The following is a 23,376-nucleotide window of genomic DNA, read 5'->3' as shown; positions in this document are numbered from 1 at the left end:
CAATTATAATAAAAAGATTGGAAGTATTCGTCCTAGTGAGCTAACATAAGTAGGTGATATTTAGTTTGATGGAATAGAATGATAATCATAATAGTAAGGGCTATTTACAAAAATATGGGAAAATGAATATATGTTTTGATATATATGGCATGAAAACTTAATTACCCTAAATATGGCATTTTTTTAAAAAAAACTTACAAATATGGGAAAAAGTAATGAGGAATGCCATAAAAAACTTTAAATTTGTGTTTCTTTTTTATTTTTTTTTCTTTTTTTAAAAAATAAAACACTAAAATAAAAAAAAATGTTCTCAACTGTAAACGTTTTTTTTTTACAGAAATTAAAGTTGTTTTTTTTATTTAAACTACTGTTTTTTTTTTGTTAAAAACTAATTATTTCATTAAAAGCAGCAGAAAAAAAAAAACCAGTTTCATCAACATCATCCTGAAAAAAAAAAACCAGTTTCATCAACATTGAAAGAAACTAATAATTTCATTAAAAAAATAAAAAAAAAAAATAGTTTCATTATGTTATTACAAATTTTTTATTTTAAGTTACCTTTTTATTATTTTGTTTCTAGGTTGAAAACTTACACTTATATTTTGTTTTTAATATTTGTATGCATGGTGTGTTGTTTTGATTATATTTGTGATTAATATTTTTTCTTTTGTATTTTTGTGTGTGTGTATTTTTTTTTTATTTGATTGTCTGATGAAACTAGTTTCAGTTAACTTTATAATTAATATTTATATTTTGTTATGATTTTTTATAGCGTCAAAACTGGTTTCATAGGTCGAAACTAGTTTCACGTGTTTTAACTGTTCTGTAATGGGGTTGCTCCATTTTTATGATATTATTGTATTTTTTTTAGTTTGTATAAAACCAGTTTTATTATTGTATGATATTTGAACAACAATTTTTATTTTATTTTAAATAATCGATTCGACACACATATTATTTTATTATTTTCATAACTGGTTTTTTTTTAAGAACTAGTTTTCATAACTGGTTTTTTTATTGTTGTTCATAATTGAGTTTTAAGTTTCAATTTTTTATTTGATTATTTCAAGAAACTGGTTTTTATTTGTTTATTTTTATTTTGGTTGTTTTACTAACTGGTTTCTCACATTCCATTATTTTTTTTTTGTTATTCTTTTATGGTTTTTATTCGAGTTTTATGGTTTTTTTTTTTTTTGTTTTTATGGTTGTTTTACACTTATAGTTTTTTTTAAATATTTGTATGCATGGTGTGTTGTTTTGATTATATTTGTGATTAGTATTTTTTTTGTATTTTTGTGTGTGTATTTTTTTATTTGATTGTCTGATGAAACTAGTTTCAGTTAACTTTATAATTAATATTTATATTTTGTTATGATTTTTTATAGCGTCAAAACTGGTTTCATAGGTCGAAACTGGTTTCACATGTTTTAACTGTTCTGTAATGGGGTTGCTCCATTTTTATGATATTATTGTATTTTTTTTAGTTTGTATAAAACCAGTTTTATTATTGTATGATATTTGAACAACAATTTTTATTTTATTTTAAATAATCAGTTTTTGACAAACATATTATTTTATTATTTTCATAACTGGTTTTTTTTTAAGTAACTAGTTTTCATAACTGGTTTTTTTATTGTTGTTCATAATTGAGTTTTAAGTTTCAATTTTTGATTTGATTATTTCAAGAAACTGGTTTTTATTTGTTTGTTTTTATTTTGGTTGTTTTACTAACTGGTTTCTTACATTCCACTGTTTTTTTTTTTGTTATTCTCTTATGGTTTTTATTGCATTTTGTCTCTTTAATTTTCTTTGTTTCTTTTTTTCTCTTTGATTTTAATTTCTATTTCTCTTTGCTACATTCGCTACATAACGTATGTTTAAATCAATTCTATTTTTTGAGCAAGCAAATAAAAATTAAATGCCAAAATAAAGAATAAAGTTAGAAGTTTGGTTATTAGGTATTGATATAAAATTTATATATTCAAAACTGGTTTTTAAATTTAGTATTGTTTGTAAAAGTTTAGTTATTAGGCATTGTGTATTTTTCAATATGTTATTGATGAATTTTTTTTTTTTTTGCCTCTTTTAATGAAATAATTAGTTTTTTTTAATATTGATGAAACTGGTTTTTAAAGTTAGTATCGTTTTTAGATTGTAATTTTTTTTCATTATCTTGTTGATGAAACTATTTTTTTTTAATCTTTTAATGAAATTATTAGTTATTTTCAATGTTGATAAAAGTAGTTTTTAAAGTTTGCATTCTTTTTAGATTATAATTTTTTATATTGTTTTTTTTTTCATGATGATGTTGATGAAACTGGTTTTTTTTTTTTATTTTTGCTGTTTTTAATAAAATAATTAGTTGTTAACAAAAAAATAAATAAATAAATAGTAGTTTAAATAGAAAAAAAAAAAAAAAACAAGTTTAATTGAGAAGAAAGGGAAAGAGGCAGCTAAGAATGTGGACTTTGGTTTAAGTGAGCGGTAGAAGAGAGTATAGTCAATTGGAGCGAGAGAGAGAGAGAGAGTAGCGTTTGGGTTGGGGAAGAGAGAAGTCAGATTCCTTTATCCTTAAATATGGGATTTTAAAGAATCATTTACCTAAATATAGCATCCTCAAACCCATATAAAAACCCAAAAAAGAAAAAATGCCATACAAATTGTCCAAACTTAAAACTGCTATATTTATCATAAAACATTTAAAAAAGCCATACTGCATGTAATTTCCACTAATAGTAATAACAATGTGATGAAATAAGAATAATACTAGAAATTAATTACGATGATATTTGGTTTGTTGTTAGTTATTTTACTTTTTCTTTAGATAATCATTTCCAATGTAATCATCATAGCACAACTTTCTTAGTGAAATAAGTGTTATGTAATTTTACATCAACCAACTGATTATACAATTATAAAAATTGAAGAGTGGATTTGATAGTGTTGAAAAATGTTTGAGATGAGATTTTTAAGTGGTTAATAAACTTTAATCAATGAGTCACTTGTATTGATGAACAAGATCAAGTTTACTCTCTAGAATTTGGCAGTTTATAGACTTAATACCAATGAGAGAAAGAAAAAAGTCCCTTTAAATGTAATCCCTTAGTCCTATTTATAAGTTCTTATGAAGTTTATCTTTTATTCGCCTAAATGCTTTGGAAGAAAATAAATTGATAGACATAAATAAAGCATAAACCGTTAGCAGCGGATTTGTCTTGTCTTATCTCTTCAACTTTATTTAAAAGACTTTCTAACATATCACATCAACTTTATTAAGAGTTGTGTCAGTTAGTGAATATACTATCATTTTTTTTTTTTTGTCTTAACAAAAATAGTGACAACAATAAGAATTAGTATATTATATATATAATATAATCACCATTACAATGTAATCCTATGACATTTTTAAACCAAACCAAATATTATAATGGGCATTTTAATTCTATAATAACACGCCTATTATAACAAACCAAACATACTCTTATGCAGGGACGGAGGGACTTTAGGGCTAAAGCCCTCACTCAAATATATACATCAAATTTTTTATATGTAGATATATACATATATTAATTCACTTTGCTCAATTTATTAAAGTCCAATTCACAAAAGCCCTCACTCAATATCTTAATCATGATTCATGAGTCTACTCTTATTCTAATCAAGCCCATTTTAAAAGTAGTCCAATACAAATAATAAAAAAAATAATACTTTATTAAAAAATAAAATAATACCATTGACAATATTTTATTTTATTTTTGTCAACAGTATTATTTTATTTTGTTGAAGATGAAAATTTGAAAGATACATTTATCATTATTTTTATTAGTTTTGACTTAATATTTATTCAAGCCCTCACTCAACTAAATTTCTGGCTTCGTCACTGCTCTTATGGTCGAGTTATAAAAAAAATGGGTCATCACATAGTACATTGTAGTTCATAAATTGACACTATAATTAGTAAATATATCTGAATTAATACATATAATACAATCCTCACTTATAATAATATATATGGATGCTCTATGACAAATACAAGTAATAACAAAATTAATTTTACTTATTAATAGTTCAATTCAAAATCTATAATTAGTAATTTTCCCTTCTTAATTTAGAATAATTATTCCTTCTATTATAAAATAGAATACTATTCCATTCAAATAACATTCTAATATTTTAATGCAATCATTTCTTTTCATTCTATTTCATTACCTCCAAAACATCACCTAAGTTTTAAAAGTTCATGTTAATTTGCAGTTCAACAATACTCTTGCAATATCTTAGTTAAAACCACAAAAGAGGTTAGCTCTCTGAGAGCGTTTTTGAACTGAAAGTACATACTTGGACATTGTGCAGTGTTTACTGTATATGTACTTGTGTTGAGTTTCTTCTCTACAACATTCCATCTAGATTTATTACTCTTCATAACATAAGTCTTGAATCAAAATAAATCAAATTCCAGCCTATAACATTCTGACCATTTCCATTTTACCCTCCTTTAAAAGATAATACAGTACAACCTTGTTAACATGTATTATCAATTAGAGGCAAGAGCAAGCTATATATTTCTTATCATTAGTGAGTTAGAGAGATTAGTCATATAGAAAGCTAAGCTTACTTCAACTATATCATTAAATAAAGTTTGTGAGAGAGAGAGAGAGAGAGAGAGAGAGAGAGAGAGAGCCAAATATGCTACAGAATCCGCCTTTAATATACATGCATGCATATACATACACTCGAAAAATGATAAATAAGAGTCAAGGAGGGTCACTTCACTTGCTTATTGTTCTTCAATTTCACGCAAACCCCAGAATAAAAAACAGATGACAACATATGCACAACGTCATTGTTTTTTATTTCTCTGATGTTTTAAATGATCAGCCTAGATTTTAATAAGGATGGATGGCAAGTTCTTGTGTTGTTGGCAATGGCAGCAGCAAGAGGATAATAATATGGGAAAGTGAGGAGACTGGAATGAAGAGAACAACAGCAAACCCTTTTTTGTTCTCTTTTCTTTTCCTCTTTAATACCATCCTAATATCTAAAGGATAAGACAACTAAACTTAGAACTTTATCATGATCTGTGTGTCTTGTCTCATGTTACAGGCAAAATGGTTCTCCGTCAAACCCTAAGATCGGGGAAAATTTACTGTGACCAACGGAGAAGTCTAGAAAATTTATGAAATAGAGGGAATAGAAAAGGGGGGAGGAAGGAAAGACCATTTGTACATTATGGGGCCCTTTACATGAAATAGCTGAGAGCCTTCTTTCTTCTGGAACCCCCTTCACCGTAGAGTTCATTCCACTGCAAAAGCTCGGTCATGTTTACAGACTCCGATGAAACACTAGCACATACCTGATGACCAAGACATAAAAAAAGATATATTTATATTGCAATGAAAGAAAAAGGAGCTAGTTTATTTTACAGTGAAAGTACAAAATGACTGGCATCTTTACCCGTTCATGTGCGTATTTAAAGTCCTCCAAATTTAGAGAACGAATATCTGCACAGCCACTCAAAGCTGGTGAAGGTTTACCTTCTGCAACAGCTGCGGCCCGCTCCTGTAATTGGTTCAGCACATCAGAAAAAAAAATGAAAAAATAATATCAAACTATCATATACGATGAAAAAACTTATATTTCCAACGTAAAAACGATGAAGCATAAGAAAAATTATGTGACTGTTTATTCAATTTTCGAACAGAAGGTATAATTTAGCAGCCATAAAAAAAAAAAAAAAAAAAGCATTGCCATTCAGCAGCTTACAACACAGAAAAAATCTTTCGTTTATTGATTTCTAAAAGTTTCAGTTCATTACGGTTAGAGAATAAGATGGTTGCAAGTAGGAAATGATAAAAACAAATATTTTAGACTTGGAGATGCATCAGTGAAGGCAGACATTCATCCCTCAAGATAACTAGGAAAAAAATCATTTTTCATTTTGAAATTGGTAACTTGGAAAACTTTGTGTTTGGTAGAAAGTAGGAAGTTTGCACCAACCGTCATTTTTCTATTTTCCTCTTTCCGAGACACACACAATGGGAATTTGATCCCCTTTCCGACACACAACCACTTAAAAAAAAAAATTCTTCGATTGTTGTCGAATGAAACGTACCTTTTTCTCCTTTTCCAAAATCTCTTTAATTGGACGGTGTGCAGCAGCTACACATAGATTCTGCAAGAAGTGAACCTTAATATAGTCACTCAACTTGTCTGTAGGAGAAAGCCAAAATTAAAATAACAAAGTAAAATATATGTAACCTTGAGATCGCTTCCTGAATATCCATCAGTCATATTTGCAATTGCATCAAAATCAACACCAGGAGATAAGTCCTCTTTTGCCAAGATTACTTTTAATATCTTTGCTCTATTAGGAGCATCTGGCAAATTTACCATCAATCTGGAAGAATATAGAAAATTATCAGGACCATTATTGACAAACCATAAAAACAAATAAACAAAAGCAAATACATTAATAAAATATTTCCACATATTTAGTCTTGACACAATGTCTTACCTACGCGGCAACCTTCGAATGACAGCCTCATCAAGGTCAAAGGGCCTATTTGTTGCAGCAAGCACCAGAACCCTCTCGGTATCTTTTGTTCGTAAGCCATCCCAGTTCACCATAAATTCATTTTTCATCTTACGCATCGCCTCATGCTCCCCTGGATTTTCTCTTCGACCCAACATGCTGTCAACCTATGAAAAGCAAAGAAATAATTACGTATAATATGGATGACATAATATGTGTGTGTGTACATAAGCATATTGGTCAATAAGGATCCATTGAAACTTACTTCATCAACAAATACAACACTGGGAGCAATTTTACTAGCAAGTGAGAAAACAGCTTTCACGTACTTTTCACCCTCACCAAACCACTGCATTAACAGAAGACAATGCCAGATTAGATGTTATGCAATGCAATCAATACAGAGATTGAATCATCAAAAATATTTGGCAGAATTACCAACCTTAGATGTTATGCTAGACATGGATATGTTGATAAAATTGGCACCAGCTTCGGTAGCCACAGCCTTTGCAAGCATTGTCTTACCAGTTCCAGGAGGGCCAAATAGTAGTATCCCTTTGCAAGGCTGCAAAAAGAGGGAAAATAGAACTTTTTTAAAAATGAACAAGAAGGAAAAGTCATATAACACATGCCAACTTCAGAACCAAAATAAAGTACACATCAATTAACTAAATTCAGCTAATCCCCAAATCAGCATCAGTGGGAAAAAATAGAAGTTCTGAAACTGGACAAATAAGGAATCCTTGACATCACTAAGCATTTTAATATGAATTCCAACCTTAGTCAATTGCCCCTTGCAGAAAAGTTCAGGCCTTTGCAAAGGAAGCATCACTAGTTCCTTCAACGTATCCTTGACATTTTCAAGAGCTCCAATATCATCAAAAGTCACTCCAATATCACTTGGCGGAATAACATCAGCCAAAAGCCTTTTCTCAAACTCATTCTCTGTAACAACATCCTAATTTAATCCAAACCAATCAGTTTCATAAATGACAAATGCAGCTGACATATCTGACAATTTATTTCTGAAACTAGCTTTCACACAGAATAAAAATGTAAATAATACTAAAAACTAAAAAAAGTGCAAAATCTAACAATTATCACCTTAAGAGACTTCTTCAAGCTCTTTGATTCATTTTGAATGGCATGTAGTATTCCAATCCCATAGTGGATGCTGCCAGAATCACAACATTGCATTACAACTGTGCAGTAGTAATCGCCCACTAGCCACTATTATAATATTTCAGCTATAACTGCTACCGTATATGACATCACAAAATAAGCTATCAATCACCTCTCACTAGACAAAACAAGTTTTGCATCTGCATCAGCTTCAGGATTCTGCATCAAATGGTGGCTTAATGCCCATCCAACTACTTTTTCTGCACCTGAAATAAATGACAAAGTTTACAAAAGATTAGCAGGGGAAAAGGGAACAAATCAACAGAATTCATGATCCAAAATTTTCAAAAAAAAAACACACTTTCATTCGTAAGTGTCTGGTCTTTGATGCATAGTGTCTCAAGTCCTTCACATTCCACTCCACCCCGACTCAACACCTACACACAGAATTCAACTGTAACTATTAAATATTATTTACTTAATAATTGCTCTGACCAGTAAATTAACAATGGCAGTGTTATTGTTATACAGCTTCCCCCAACAGTGTACCTCCTCTCCTACCACCACAACACAGACCCCCTAATTTCCCCCAAAAAAAAAAGTGAAATTCAACAATATTTGAGCAAGAGAAAAGATCTCACAGTGCGTAAGTGATTGAGATTTCCTTTCATTTTAAGGGTTTCGGAATCTCGATCCAGCTGTTGCTTCCATGAAACAAGTAGAGCCTCATCCTGCATTACCAACATTGTATCATAATTCATCCATTATGAGCACCTAAAATTCTAAAGTTGAAACTTAATCATTTAGAGCTATACAAACCTGAGGCAAATGAATTGCAACTTTATTTGGGAAAAGTTTAGCCAGGTGTTTTGTTGCCTTGGGAACTTCCTTCCCTCTATCATGTAATCTTCCAAAACTATCCTGTGAAAGTTAAACAGATATTAACACCAAAAGAAAAGATACCCACAAAAACAACAACAAAAACAACACCCAAAAATATTAAAAAGATAGCCGACACAAGAATAAAGAAATATAACAACTTTAACAGCTTAGAACATTACCGGAAATGCCAAATCAAGCAGAGCTGTTTGGTTGCTGCCAAACTTTGTGAAGAGCAGGCCACCAGGATGCGACTGAAAAAGTATTAAAGATAAAACAAAAAAACATGTGAAACTTCGAGAACAAACTAAAGAAAATGAGCAGAAAATAAAGTCTTAATCATTATAGGCTTCTAGAAGTCCAACTTTTCTTCTTAACAAATAGGTTTGTCTTCACACAGTATTATGCATTAATTCTCTCAACACTAGTCGGGCCTTGAGAGTATCAGCCCCACTTTTGTAGACAGGCCTAAACCTGCCTCCATGAATAGATACCAAGAAATTGTCGGAAAGTCATTTTGAATCTAGAAAGAAATTTTAGAGTCTGATCATTTGATAATATAAAATTTGCTTCAGTATTGTCTCCAAGAAAAATATCAGATCCAGCTTTTGAAAAGAGGTGCATGATACCTGCCCCTAGGAAGAATAATCTCCAAAACACTTTCCTTAGTATAAACTAATCTAGAAATTATAGATAATTTGATCATGGTCAGGGGCAGAGACCAAAAAAGACAAAAAAACCTCAACTTGATTATTTTTACTTAAAAAAAATTATATGTAATTTTAGTTATATATTCATTTACCCACAAAATAATTTTTCTCAATCTATTTTTGTTATTGTTTTCACTATTATTCCCCAATTAAATACTAAATCAGCTTCCATAGTTTCATTCTTCTAATATCAGACATAATAATATCAAAACTGATAGAATACCTTTTCCTTTCGATTGTCTGTTTGAGTATGGGAACCAATTACAATCACATTATCAGAAAGCCTATCCAGCTTGCTTTTAAATGAGGCATATGAATCTGAATTCCCAACAAGAGATTTCTCTGCATCCTTAATGAATAATATGAAAGGGGAATTTCTGCTCTCACTGTGTACTGCCTGGAAGAAGATTATAATTATATTACATCAATTTGCACTCAAAAACTGGAGGAGAATAAAAATTTGAGAAAACTAAAGGCTACCTTGAACAATGTATTAATAAGTAACTTGTCCAACTCTTCGACACCCGTGTTTTCTAGACGAAGATCAGCAGCTACAGAGAGGAGGTAGGCATGAGAACATCAGTATGCATGTCAATTCGCAGAGTGCAAAACCAAGTGACAGTTAATTTAATGAAAATCCCAGTAATAAGACCAAGCCATACCATTACAGAAGAATCCATGACCAACTTCACAGATACCCCCAAGATCAACGCCATCAGGTATGGGTTTATCAAACCTTACACCAATTTTTGATGAAGGATTGCTCTCAAAAAGTAACATAATCTTTCCACGAGTTCCATTAGGTGGGCCCCTAATATTTAGTAACAATGATAAACAACAGAATCAGCCGGTGAAACAATTCCTTAAGCAATAAAAACTAAAGATTGTACCGTGAAGAAGATCCTGCAGCATACAAGCCAGAACCTGGACCACTGTATCTCACCCTATCACCTGCATGATTCATAACTATCGAAGTCATACCAAAACTTCGGGGAAGGGGAACAAAAATCCCAGCAGCAGCAACTAAGGATAAAATAAAAGAGCGCACATAAAATCCTACACCAAGACCCTTCCAAGGACAATTTAAAGTGTTAATACCTATTTTAAATATATTTTTAGATGCCCCAGAGGAAGAGGGCGCAGTATCAGACTCTAACTTTGTTTGAGATTCTAGTCCATTTGAAGAGCTTGGTGTCTCTGCTTCACTAGTTGACTGTTCCACGGCCTTACAAGGGTCAGTGGGTACAAGGCTTTGTTTAATGCAGGTGGAGGATTTTTCTGCAATAATTTCATCCTTTTGCAGCTCAGCTTCCTTAGATGATAAACCCTACATCATATTTGATATTAATAACTCCAGCTTATCAGCCTTCATTTTTTCTGACAGGAAAATAAGTACATGAAAAGAAGAAGAAGAAGAAAACGATAACGAAAAGAAGATGCAATATAATAATAATTGATTGGTTCTCAATATGACTTACAAAAAAATGCAATAATGAAAATACAATGTAAAATACAATAATTTTTTGTTGGTTCTTAAAAAGACAGATCCAATTAGATAGGAGCCGTGACTACTGAGTTTGAAACTGCTAAATTCCATAATCAAAAAATGCAGTTTGTCTTACAGCCAAAAATGAGTGGCTGTCGAATATTAGCAACTTAGCACCAAAATAATTTGCAAGGGCCTTGGCTAGCATCTCCTGATATATTTCAGACCCTGGTCATAATAAAACACAACTTATAATGGTCATGGAACGCAAAAGCATCAACATCATGAACCTATTATTAGAACCAGTGAATCAGACTAACCTGCAGGACCAGAAAGCAATATTCGTGGGTTCACAGTACTAAGCTGTGATGTATACTTCGCATGTTCTCTATGCTTCATGTGTATAAATGAAGCTGCAATCAGCACATTTTTTGTGTTCTCACTGCAAATAAGAAAAATAAAGAGCCATTGAACACTGGAAATTGCAAATCAAGCAACACAAAAGCTAGCAATACATAAAAAGGAAATACCAAGAATAAGAACAAATTTCAGCACCAATCAGGAACTTTCTATGATTTGATATACAAACTACATCAGCATACAGAACTCACAGTAATACTAACCATGTAAGAGTTGTGTTAACAAAGTTCATAGAGCCGATTCAAAATAAAATTAAAGCTATCTCAAACATTTGACCCACCCAACCCAACCTCCCCACGGGTCAAAATAATTAGTGACCTCAATCAAATACAGATTTCGAGTAATAACAGCTTATTTCCTGCCAGGGATGGGGAGGGGGGGATCATGTCTATTGAATGGTGTGCCTGTTCAAGTCCCAGAATCAAGGTGCAACATCTTAGCACAAAAACTTGCTGGAAATAAGTGCTCTGTAGTGTTTTCAAAAAACACTTGTTTGAAATATTATACCACAAAGTGAGTAAAGAATACATGATCATAACAAACCAAAGCCATAAAAAAACTCTTCATATATATGCATGGATAGAAAGAACCAGATCAGATAAATCCAAAATATCACAAGAAATCTTTCATACCCAAAATTTACTTGGCTGAAATGTATACTTTAAAAAAAAAATAACTTTGACTGAAAAATAGACAAGACCAAGAAAATTGTGGGAGGGAGAGATGAACTAGAATTCTACCTCAAATAGTATGGAAAATTATCAAAAGAGACGTCTATATTTTTTCCATCAAGAATCCCAGCAAGAATATCTTCTTTAAATACAGCACATCGCAGAGACAGACCAGATAATGACGCTGGCTGTGAATCCTTCGCCCCATCGTTTCCTTCTTCCAAGACCTGTTTACAGATACCTTTGCTCAATTTCAGTTTACAACTAGGTGATCCAGCAAACATCCTCAATAAAGGCCTTATCAAATCAGTCATCCCAGAGAGTTTTACATTGCCTGCTTCTGTGCCAGAGTCTGGATTGAATTCTGGGGGCATCTTGTCGATTGCTCCAATATCATCAGCTTTTTCACTTCCTATATCCGGAGTTGAATTGCCTTCCAGACCGTCAAGCTCAATGTCTGTGCCATCATGAACAACAGAATGAGTAGGAACCTCAGAACCTGGATGAATTTTACCAGTGGAGTGAGCTGGAGATTTCCATCGCGATAGATCCTGTCTCAGGCTTGAGAGAGATGCCAGTATGGAAGCCCCAGCCACAGCTGAAGGGTCTCCTGTCCGACGTTCCATACGAAGTTTTGCCAAACAACTCTGGGCCTCCATACCCTTAACAGCAACATCTGTCATAATTTGCTGAAAAATCTATGGAAAATAATATTAAGGAAACTACACAAGTATAACACTCATAAATATGGTATAAAGACGCCTATATGCAATTGAAAACTAAAGCATATAATTGTTGTTTAAAGGTTTCACAGTATACTACAAATTAATGATTCCGGAAGGATACATAAGCGTGGCTCCCTAGAAATCCAAGCACCACCTCATCACCGGAGCTAAGCTCGTGGCTCGAGTTTTTCTTGACTGTTGTCCCATTCACGTGCACCGTCCCCTTGCTTCCCATATTTTCTAGAACAGCAATAGCATTGCTCTCACGCTGATCATGTCCACAAAGAATGAGTGGTCATACTGCATGTACATTTACGAAGTTCAACTTGAAAATGAAAACTAATTAAAAGACACCCCAGAACACATTCCCAAAACCCCTCTCCATTTTATTTTTAAAAAAGAAAAAAGAAACACTCGCTGCCGAGAAACGAATCTGCAAGCTAGTGTTTGTATGCGGCTCCCAAGCTATCAATGCCGCAAAAAACTGCTGAAAACACTTTCAGGTAATACCTGCGTGCGCCTGATCTTGCAGAAAACACCACTGACAGCCTGGTCGTTCAAAAGATAATTGCAGGTTCTGTGTGAACCAATGGTGAAACTCGTCCCCAAGATAGGAATGTTATGATTCTGATGCCAAAGAGAAACACTTTTTACGTTCAAGAAACCGTAAAACAAGTAAAACCCATGTTCAAAATCACTGCTTAGCTTTAAATTTAGTATAGGTTGGAACTGCAACTATACTGTTATCTAAAAAAAGAAAAAGCAAGAAAACTCAGAAGCATAAGTAGTAATAACCTGCCCAGACTGAGACAAAAGCCTGCACCAAGGCGCAAGTGGGTCGAAACTTGAGTTTCGCTTCTGATAAAACTCAAAAACGCCACGCTTATCCACCGCAGGGGAAGTCCCTTTAAGCCAACCAAAAATTCAAAATTCTCAAACCAAGACCAGAAATGTTCCAAAAATAATCACCTATAATAACTTAGCTCATGCGAATAGATCTTCCTCTTCAAAAATAACACAAGAAAGAAAACAACTACCTTCCGCGATCGGAGTTGACACAGCTACGTCCTCAGATGCAACCTCGTTCTTAGCGGAAGTAACGGCATCTTCGGCAATCGGAGCATCGCCGGAACCACATTCACCAAGATCAGCTGGCGGTGGAGTCGGCGTAGAAACTTCCTTTGAATTCTCCGCCGCCGGCATCGACTTTTCCGAACCCCCACCATTTTCGACCTGCAAAAGAAAACAGAATCAAAACCCTGAAAAAACTCAAAAGTCTCCCCCATAAAATCCCCAAAAAAATAAAAACCCACACTTCAAGAACTCTCCAAAAAAATATATATAAATATATGAAATTGATTTCTTTCACGATGACACCTTAGGCCGCTTCGGCGATGGCGGCTTGTCGTCGGCCGGCGGAGATCTTTTGTTGCTGTTACCAGTGAGAGATCCACTTCGCCTCGTTGAAACCATGGCTCTGGCTCTCTCTCTTCTGGTTGTTCTGGTCTTCCTTCTTTCTTTATTTCCCTCTTTTTATTTCTTTTTTTTTTTAATTATTTTCTTCACTGAACGAAGATATATAAAATATAAAGCCCAAAAAAATCCTTTTTTTTATTAATTTTCTTAAATTGCTTTCACCTTTTTTTTAATTTTAAAATAATTTCAAAAATAAAAAACATAAACATTTTTAATTTCAAAAAAAGAAAAAACATTTATTTTCGTACTCCGTCTTGTGGTTGGTGCACGGAAATTCGATGCCACCCACCAAAAGGGCTTAATGATACAATACAACTGAGAAGCGGTGTACGGTAAGCGGCGCATTTTAGTGAGTAACATTATAAGCACGAATCGATGAGGTTGTTGGTTGGCGTAGGTTTAACTAGTTTCTTCTAGTTCTGTCTAACATACGCACGAATTAAGTTTAGCTAGCTCGTAATAATTATTGTTCCGAGTTTGTTTTTTTTATTGTTTACGTGTTCTTTGTTTCTTCTGTACTTGACTCAAGTGTTCACACTTGTTGAGTAAGAACTATGAAGTGGTAATGCTATTGTGCGGCCGCTCCCACTTTTCTACTTGTGAGCTCTTTTTTTCTTCTTTTTTTTATTAATATAACCCATTTTATGACAATTAAAAATTACAAAGATCTAAAAGGAGAAAAGTCAACTTTCTAATTTTGACCATGTGGATATTTTGGATGAAAGAAAAATTATAGTTTTCTTATCCAAAAATCAAAGTACAAATAAAAATTTAATAAGAAATTTATGTATTAAATTTTTTGTAAGAATTAAATTTTTAAATTTGCACTGACATAATTTGTTATTTCATTTTTCTAATTTTTTTTCTGAGAGCTTAAATAAACTATTTTAAATTGCTGTCTCTAATGCAAAATCTCTCATCACTGTAACATATAAAATAAACATATAAGTTTATTGGTATTTATGGAAGATATATTTTTATTAAAAATTTAGAATATTTATAAAGAAATCTTGAAGCATTAAGTTGAAGACAAAAGGGCAGATATTTTTTTCTTTTCAGAAGAAATCTCAAAGGATTAATTTTCAAGTGATGAGCTTATGGCAATTATATTATAAAGTATTTTGAGTCGGAATAAATTAATGAATAAACATAATTAAATAAATAAAAAATAATCAAAATTAATATTTGTAATATGTTATTTATCATAATTATTTGAAAATAAAATAATAATGATTATTTTATTTACTTTATGAAGAATAAGTATAATGCTTAAATTGATTAAATTGTTTTTTATAGTTAAACTATAATATATGATAGTTATTTTGTAAGACATATTTTAAAGAATAAAATTGGCATTGTACAGTAGAACCTCTATCCAAGAATACATTTGGGACCAAGAAAATAATATTCTAATTGAGAGGTTATAACTAAATAGAGTTACACTTGAAAAAAAAAATCAAAATATCAAAAAATATCAATGTAACAAAAATACCAATAAACAATTCTTAATACTATATCATATTAAAATTATTTTCGAGTACATATAATATTTATACATGTACTATAATTTGAAATAAAATTATTAATTCCACATAAGTAAATTTATAAAATATATGTATATATTTTTTTAAGATGTAATTATTCTTATATAGAGGTATATTTTATTAATACGGGACTTAAAAAATGTATAACTAATTACAATATAGAGGTTATTCTTATTTATAACTGGCCCAAATTGGGACTTCATTTTTTTTATAACAAATTAGAGGTTATTCTTGAATAGAGTATTCTTAAATAGAGGTTCTACTGTATATTTAATATTAAAATTAAATAAAAACTATTACCCTAGGACATTCCTTACAAAAATAGTGGGAAAAGTATTTTTTTTTTTAATCACATATTTAATAAAGTTCTCTATTTTTTAATTTTAATAAATTAAGTCACTAATAGTCAAACATCAAATAAATGTGAAGACTACTAGGTTTTTAAACCAACTGAACATCTAACAGAGTCCACCTACTAATGATTATCAGCCAATGATCTTCTAGTACATAACCCTCGAGAATCAAAAGGAGAGCTAAGAAGAACTTTTTGAAGATCATGGACTCTTGGATTGAAGGTAGCCATGTAGTCATCCCAAGACAGCCAAAGAATCCAAGTGGAGCACCACAAATCAATGCCCCCCCCCCCCCCCACACATTACCAACCAACTCGCAACTCTCGTACGAAGAAAACCCTGAGTAGCAAAGATGCCTTGGGTCAAAAGGGAGGCCGAAGTTGTTAGCGAGCAGTTCCAAAAAGTGTCCCCCTTTTTACAATATTTAGTATGGAACACATTACATAAAAGGGTAGAATCACCACTGGCCAACTTCCACGCTAATTTAGAGATGAGAGCCAAGTTCAAATCAAAAAACTTCTTAATCCCTAAACTAGGACAATTTTTCAGCAAACAAACGGAGTCCCAATTTGCTAAAGCAAGAAACCTATTTTTCTCAGTTGAGACAACCCACCAAAATTTACGAGCTAGTTTATCAAAGACTGAGCAAATAGTCTTAGGCAAAAGGAACGTAGACATAGTGTACAACGGGGTACTCGAGATAAAGGAACTCAACAAAGTTATACGACCATCTTGGGAGAGAAATTTACACCGCCAACCTTAAAGCTGCTTTTTGACACGATTCACCACAAACTGGAAATCATTAGATCTACTTCTAGAAAAAAGAAGAGGGTTACAATCCTCATAAGTGAGTCCCATGTACCCCAAACGGATAGAAATAACATCAACATCCATAGGCTGGACATTTTTAGTAAAAACCAAGGTAGATTTTGCCACATTAACAGCTTGGTTAGACCACTTACAGTACTTGACTAAGCAATCTTGAGCCCGTTCCACTTCCTCACTATTGGCCCTACAAAAAGTATCATCCGTGTACATTAAATGGGAGATTGTCGGACTTTGAGAACAAACTTTGAAACCATGAATTAACCCCTCAACTTTTTGCCTGAAATAACTCTCAAGATAGAACCTCACTACCCAGGATGAATAAGTAGGGAGGGAGTGGATCACCCTATCTTAATCCATGAGAAGGAGTAAATCGTTTGAGAGATCCATCATTAAGCAAGACCGAAAAAGTCACAAAAGACACAAACCAAGCAACAAACTTTAGAAACATCGGATTATATCCAAAGGCCTCTAACACATGATCTAAATAACTCCATTCCAATCACTCATAAGCCTTGGACATATCTAACTTCATCCCGATAAAGCTAACACTCGTAACTTTCTTATTACATGAGTGTATAATTTTCTTGAGCTATCGTACCATTTTTGACAATCCAACGACCTTGCACAAAGGCATCTTGCAGAGGAGAAATAAGAAACGGTAGAATCTCGCCAAGATGGTTGGCTAAATTTTTTGAATGATTTTATAGGCAAAATTGCAAAGCAAGACAGGCCTAAAATTGTCAAACTTATTAGCACCATCCTTTTTGGGGATGAGCACGATAGAGGTTTGATAAAGAGTCTTGATAAACTCACCGGTTTGGAAAAATTGAGTAACCGTACCAACCACATCACCCGCAACAATCTCCCAATGTGCTTGATAAAAACGGCCAGGCATATCCCATCCGGGCCTGGAGCTCTCAACTGACCTATAAACCAGATAACTCTCCTAATATCTTCACAAGAAGGGGCATAAAGTGAGGTGCTCATTCATATCCGAAGAAAACAAAGGGGTGATAAGCTCAAAAAGATCCTCATCAATAACATGAATGACAGACTTAAACATTGTTTAGTTTATATGCATTTTTTATGGGTAATTCTTAGTTTATTCTACACAATTTTTTTGTTTTATATATGTGCATTGGTTTTATTATTTTTTACGTTGTTTATTGAGTTATTTTTTTATGATGTACATTTTTAGTTTCTTCCTGATATTTTTTGTTTTTTTTGTATGTGTTGTTTTGTAGTTTAGATACATATATTTAGTTTATTTTTTTGACATGTTTTATTAAAATACAATGATAAGATTTTTTATTTTTTAATTGACACAATGTGCTACAGTAGATATTTTTACATATTAGTTATATATTATCCATTATATTATATACCCTATTCTGAAATAATAAGATTTTATTACTTCTATTATTAATGTAATTATTTATTTATTTTAAAAAACAAATCATCATTTTAACTATCACTAACTCAAAAAGGAAAAGAGAAAAAAAATTAAAAATATGAAATTGTAACAACAAATTCTATAAAAAAAAAAATATATTAGTACAAAAAGATAAATTAAGTTGTCAAAACTAAGTAAAAAAGAAAAATTCATAATATAAAAATATATTGAGGAGTTGATATTGTTTTGCATATTGCGATTAGGTCAATTTTTTTTTCCCGTTGCTTTGTAGATATTTTTTTGTTATTTTATAATTATTTTTATGTTGTTTTTGAGTTATTTTTTAGCTTTTTTAATTATTTTTTTATTTAATTAAAAAAAATAGTATTTTTATAATTTTGAAACTTTAACACAGTATTTTGTAAAGCTTGGTAAGTAAAAATGTAGAAAAAAAGTGAGTAAAAAAATGACAAAAAAATGTGTATTTTTGTAAGAAAAAAAACTATAATATTGTGCCGGCCCAAAGTTGGAGAACTAGGCCCAATTGCCAAAGTCACTGAACGACAACGTTTTAGGTAGGAGAGAGCAAACCAGAGTAGGCCAGCCGACCCGTTTTTTGATCGGAAGAAATGGTGTTTATTAGTTCGTAGCTTCAAAATTACGGTGGTCGAACCCAGAAAAATGCCGAAGAGGACAACCCACACCTACTCGAGCGAGGACGCACGTCCTGCTGGTCCCGATTCTGACCTCTTCGTCTATTACTGCAAGTACTGTGGATCTCATGTCCTCATTACTGGTATTCATTCCTTCTTCTATCTATAAAACTACGTATATATGATTAATTCGATTAACCACAAATCATTGGTCCTTGTTAAGCTTTATGAACTTGTTTTTTCTCAGTTTTGAAACTACCTAAACCCAATTGAAGGATTGAAATTTTGTTTATAGACCCATTTGAGATTGGTTATTTATCTTATGCAAATTATGTTTTTTTTTGTTTCATTTTGAGTTGATTGTTGCTGTTTTGGGTTCTGAAATGTTCTTCTTGTAAGATACCCAGTTGCAGAAAATGCCAAAAAGAAAGACTGATAAAGCTCATGTATTAGACAAGAAGAAACATCTTGCAAGGTTAAACATTAGTGAGGGTGGAAAGGTTCTTCTTAAGCGGTAAATTTGTCTTCATTGTGTATATTTATTGTCAGAAATTTTAGGATTACTATATAGAGTTATGTGTTTATTTGGAACTTAATATATCACTGTTGTGTGAATCTTATGTCACTGTTTTGATCTTTCTTAACCAGGGGTGAAGGGATGGTGGAGAAGCAGTTCCGAATGAACTGCCTAGGTTGTGAGCTCTTTGTCTGCTATCGCACTGAGGAGGATTTGGAATCTACTTCCTTTATCTATGTTGTTGATGGTGCTGTTAGTACAGTTGCTGCTGAAACCAACCCACAGGTAGTATAGATTTTGTAATTTTGTAACGATTTTCTGTAAATTTGATTCTCAAGGAGCCATAATTAAGATTGTTTTTTCAGAGAATATATTGATTCTTACTCGTAGTACTTTAGATTGCCTCATAATCGTCGAGGAGAATGATATTCTAAAACTCTTTATCTTTTCATCATTTTGATTTTTGGGATGGAAATGTTGATTTCTGAAGGAGAAAATTCTTTTCGTATAACATTTGCATTTGGATTCATTTTTAAGGTAGCAAATTTCCATGAGACTAAGATTTGATTTGTTGATATTCATTGTAGGATGCTCCTGTGCCCCCTTGCATATCGCAATTGGAAGGAGGACTAGTTCAAGTGGCTATAGAAGTGGAAGATCGCGCACAACGCTCTGCAATAACAAGTAGGGAATTATTCTCACATCCATCTTTAATAAAGTCTCTGTACACTTTCAAAACTATTATGTATTCAGTGCTTCTGCAGTCTTTATAGATAGCATTTTGAGTTTTACCCTGGCTTTGATTATTTTGGCAACTATCACACTTTCTAATGCTCACAGAAAATCAGTTGTTATATTTTCCAAGAAGGCTTAAAGCATGTGATATTGTAAATTAGAAGTTTGTGTTTGTATACTTGGAAATTATGAAGAAGCCTGGCTCACAAAAGCTTGAGATGAAAAGTAGTAGTTAATTCCTTTATATTGCTTGCCTTGCGTCTTATTCGTCTCCTTATTATAGATACTCCCTACAGGAGTTTATGTTCAACATGCAATGATTAACATGTAACAGTCTCATGAAGCAAATATTGCTCTCATGGTATAAATCCCATGAACATAGTCTCTTGCCGCCAGTGTTTATTGATGCTATACTGCTCTTGCTGGTGCTGATCTGTGGGCATGGGCGCTCTCTGCTAAAATAACATGGTGATTCATACCTCATCATAAAACACTACATCCATTGGTTTGTTTGTTCTACACTTAGATTCAGTCTTCTGTAATGTATAAACCGAAGAGTCTCTCTTCTAATGCCTGTGTCCTTGACTGCGTGTTATTTTCTAATAACCTTGTTGATCTACAGTTTCTTACACTCCTTACTCAACGAAAGATGAACAAACATCTATATTTACAACTTGGATGATACATTGTTCTAACTTTTCTTTCTTTTTATTAAAAGGGGTGAATGCTGACGATGTTCGAGTTACCGTTGCCGCTCCTGCAGCTCGTGGAGAAGCTAATAATGAACTTTTGGAGTTTATGGGAAAAGTATACTTCCGATACCAGTTCATCTCTTGCTCCCTCCTAGTCCTACTCTCTCTTTCTCGTTCAAAATTTACCCTCACTTTATTTGGTTTCATACAGGTGTTGGGTCTGAGATTGAGCCAGATGACCCTTCAAAGAGGATGGAATAACAAATCAAAACTACTTGTGGTGAGTAGAACAATATTATTTACTAAATTTTGGCCCATATAGCATATAACTAGTTACTCATCGTTTCCATACAACAAATCATATTATTACTTCAGGTTGAGGATTTATCTGCAAGACAAGTGTACGAGAAGCTTTTGGAGGCTGTGCAACCATGAAGAAGCTATGTAACTCTCATCTTTTTTGTTCCAATTTGTTGAAGTGACTAATAGTTATATACATTTGTGTTCTTTCCCTGGCAATAAAGACTTCAAAACCAGGGATTTAACTACTGACTGTACTTGTTAGTGTTCCGGTTGACCAGCTTTCGTTTGGCTTGGCTTGTTCAAGTGTAGTAAAAACAACATTGTTTGGCTAAAGGTGCAAATGTAACTAAAGAAGCTATAAAAATTCAGAGCATATTGTAAACTTTGGCCAAATTTGGTATTAAAAGTAGTTTTTTCTATTATGTTTTTGAGAAATGGTATAAAAATAGTTAATGTATATTTAGCTCACTTTTGGTCATGGAAGTTACAACCCTCGTCACCTTATACAAATTAGTGCACCGGAAGACTTCATATACAAATTTTGTGAAATATTTGTTGCCCGTAGTAATGAGATTCTATTGGTAAGAATTTAACTATCTCTAATTTCATTTCTCTATTTCTCTCTATATGTTCATCTATCATAAAAAAAACCCATTTATTAATGAAAAATACATAAAGCACTATTTTTTTTTTAGGGTAAATACCATTTTGGATCCTGTGTTTTGCAAAAGTTATAGATTGGACCCTGTGTTTTGTTAAATGACAAAATGGACCCTGAGCTTAATTTTTGACAAATTTTTTTTTTAATACAACCAACTTGAAGACAATGCTTAATACGAACAGATACAAAAAATGCAAACATTTTTGTCATAGCACTTTTAGATCGAATTATAATTAAACTTTATTTTGATAAAAAATCAATTCAGGGTCCTATTTGTACTATTTTAGAAAATACATGGTCTATTTTGTCATTTAACAAAATACAGGGTCCAATTAGTAACTTTTGTAAAACAGAGGGTCCAAAATGGTATTTACCCTTTTTTTTTAAAATAAATTATATTTTTATATTGAAAGATTTTTTTTATATTTTTGTAAAATCTAATTCAGATACTTAATAGCAGCGATAATAATGAAGAACAATGAATGAACAGAAAAAAATTATTGGAAATAGTAAAAGAATTAAGATGAATTTGAAATGGTTTATTGAATATTAAAGGAGATAAAATCTCATACAAAAGGAGAGAGAACTCTCCATGATGCCGGTCACGACATGTTGATATTGATTGAGTTTCAGGGACTTTCGTAGAATTATCTCAATTCTTGCATGACAAACTATCGCTCCCCACGACACTAGAAAGCCTGAACAATACCCAAATTGCCCTTCAACAAACCTACAACCAACTCACCTCACAAATGATATCCTACCCTTGGCTCGTGTGTCTCACCCCTTTTCTAGTGTAAATAAATCTGATATTAGGCTTAACTACCCCCTCCCCAATTTTTTTAACCTTGTTCTCAAAGTTGAAAGTTGGAAATTGATCTCGAATGACGTTAAACTTTTCCCAAGTACCTTCAAACAAAAGAAGATCTTTCCAAGAATCAACACATCTACAACTTGGTCATAAGAAGATGGTTGCTGCCTCACATTAAGCAACTTAGCAGGCTCCATAATGAGCTCTAAATCTGATGTCAAAGTGGGAGGAAGAGTGGACGAAGAGTGAGCATTACGAACAACAACACGAAGTTGTGAGACATGGAAGACGTGATGAATGCCAAAAGAAAGAGGCAAGTCCAAACGATAAGCCACCTTACCAATGTGTTTCACAATCGAGAAATGACCATAATTTCTTGCACTGGGTTTCTCATTCTTACAAATAGTCAAAGACTTTTGGTAGTAAGGTCTCAATTTGACAAAAACTGTATTACTAACATCAAACTCCACAGCCTGACGAGAACTATCAGCAACAACCTTCATCTTTTGCTGCGCTCGCAGCAAGTGCATCTTCAAATCATCCAAAAAAGAGTCTTTTTTGTCCAACCATTGATCAATGACCAACACAGCAGTGGGGCCTGAAGAATACCTAACCAAGGAAGGTGAATCCTGTTAGACTATATATATAGTGTATGTAATATAGCATATACAAATGATATGAAATGCGGAAAATAAAATGTAATCATATCAATAATATATGCAATGAAAGGATCGATGTACCTCCAGCCATTGATCTTTGAGCTTCAATCCCTGCGATAGCTTCGGTATTGGAGTTCGGGCTTCCTCGCTCTCTCAACTCTCTTTAGATGGAATTTGCTGAAAGGATTCAGAATGAGTGAGGAGCT

At 32.5% G+C, this 23,376-nt stretch overlaps 2 protein-coding genes across 5 annotated transcripts; one reads left to right on the top strand and one right to left on the bottom strand.

Moving 5' to 3' along the window:
- Window positions 1–4,687: 4,687 nt before the first annotated feature.
- Window positions 4,688–14,135, bottom strand: LOC115709807 (uncharacterized). 3 transcript variants are annotated; one of them, XM_030638032.2, is made up of 28 exons: window positions 13,923–14,135; window positions 13,583–13,778; window positions 13,341–13,450; window positions 13,056–13,172; window positions 12,667–12,813; window positions 12,150–12,518; window positions 11,890–12,047; window positions 11,050–11,171; window positions 10,866–10,957; window positions 10,342–10,570; window positions 10,134–10,194; window positions 9,906–10,054; window positions 9,724–9,794; window positions 9,467–9,640; window positions 8,716–8,787; window positions 8,474–8,575; window positions 8,296–8,385; window positions 8,016–8,091; window positions 7,827–7,920; window positions 7,637–7,706; window positions 7,311–7,490; window positions 6,975–7,097; window positions 6,798–6,881; window positions 6,515–6,699; window positions 6,259–6,397; window positions 6,113–6,172; window positions 5,455–5,559; window positions 4,688–5,353 (listed from the first exon to the last, which is right to left on the bottom strand). In XM_030638032.2, exons 1-28 carry the CDS (start codon window positions 14,016–14,018, stop codon window positions 5,240–5,242), a joined length of 3,585 nt encoding a protein of 1,194 aa, XP_030493892.1. In that variant the 5' UTR covers window positions 14,019–14,135; the 3' UTR covers window positions 4,688–5,239. The 3 variants fall into 3 exon arrangements, with proteins under 3 accessions (XP_030493892.1, XP_030493891.1, XP_060967211.1); XM_030638031.2 differs by having other exon boundaries at window positions 11,890–12,518; window positions 13,923–14,121; XM_061111228.1 differs by lacking the exons at window positions 13,341–13,450; window positions 13,583–13,778; window positions 13,923–14,135 and having other exon boundaries at window positions 11,890–12,518; window positions 12,667–12,845.
- Window positions 14,136–18,679: 4,544 nt separating this feature from the next.
- LOC115711550 (UPF0235 protein At5g63440) lies at window positions 18,680–21,461 on the top strand. 2 transcript variants are annotated; one of them, XM_030639901.2, is made up of 7 exons: window positions 18,680–18,935; window positions 19,192–19,306; window positions 19,441–19,594; window positions 19,897–19,993; window positions 20,763–20,851; window positions 20,948–21,016; window positions 21,112–21,461. In XM_030639901.2, exons 1-7 carry the CDS (start codon window positions 18,821–18,823, stop codon window positions 21,169–21,171), a joined length of 699 nt encoding a protein of 232 aa, XP_030495761.1. In that variant the 5' UTR covers window positions 18,680–18,820; the 3' UTR covers window positions 21,172–21,461. The 2 variants fall into 2 exon arrangements, with proteins under 2 accessions (XP_030495761.1, XP_060967213.1); XM_061111230.1 differs by having other exon boundaries at window positions 18,727–18,935; window positions 19,200–19,306.
- The last annotated feature ends 1,915 nt before the right edge of the window (window positions 21,462–23,376 follow it).

The sequence above is a fragment of the Cannabis sativa genome, chromosome 3 (genome assembly GCF_029168945.1).
Source record: "Cannabis sativa cultivar Pink pepper isolate KNU-18-1 chromosome 3, ASM2916894v1, whole genome shotgun sequence".
Taxonomy (NCBI): Eukaryota; Viridiplantae; Streptophyta; class Magnoliopsida; order Rosales; family Cannabaceae; genus Cannabis; species Cannabis sativa.
This window is presented reverse-complemented; position numbering and strand designations above follow the sequence as displayed.

Coding starts and splice junctions, on each gene's coding strand:
- LOC115709807 (XM_030638031.2), bottom strand. CDS start 14,018: ATGGTTTCAACGAGGCGAAGTGGATCTCTCACTGGTAACAGCAACAAA. Junction 8,576..8,715: donor TGCTTGATTTGGCATTTCCG/GTAATGTTCTAA, acceptor TAACTTTCACAG/GATAGTTTTGGAAGATTACA. Junction 6,173..6,258: donor ATTCAGGAAGCGATCTCAAG/GTTACATATATT, acceptor CACTTCTTGCAG/AATCTATGTGTAGCTGCTGC.
- LOC115711550 (XM_030639901.2), top strand. CDS start 18,821: ATGCCGAAGAGGACAACCCACACCTACTCGAGCGAGGACGCACGTCCT. Junction 19,595..19,896: donor CTGCTGAAACCAACCCACAG/GTAGTATAGATT, acceptor TATTCATTGTAG/GATGCTCCTGTGCCCCCTTG. Junction 21,017..21,111: donor ACAAATCAAAACTACTTGTG/GTGAGTAGAACA, acceptor TTATTACTTCAG/GTTGAGGATTTATCTGCAAG.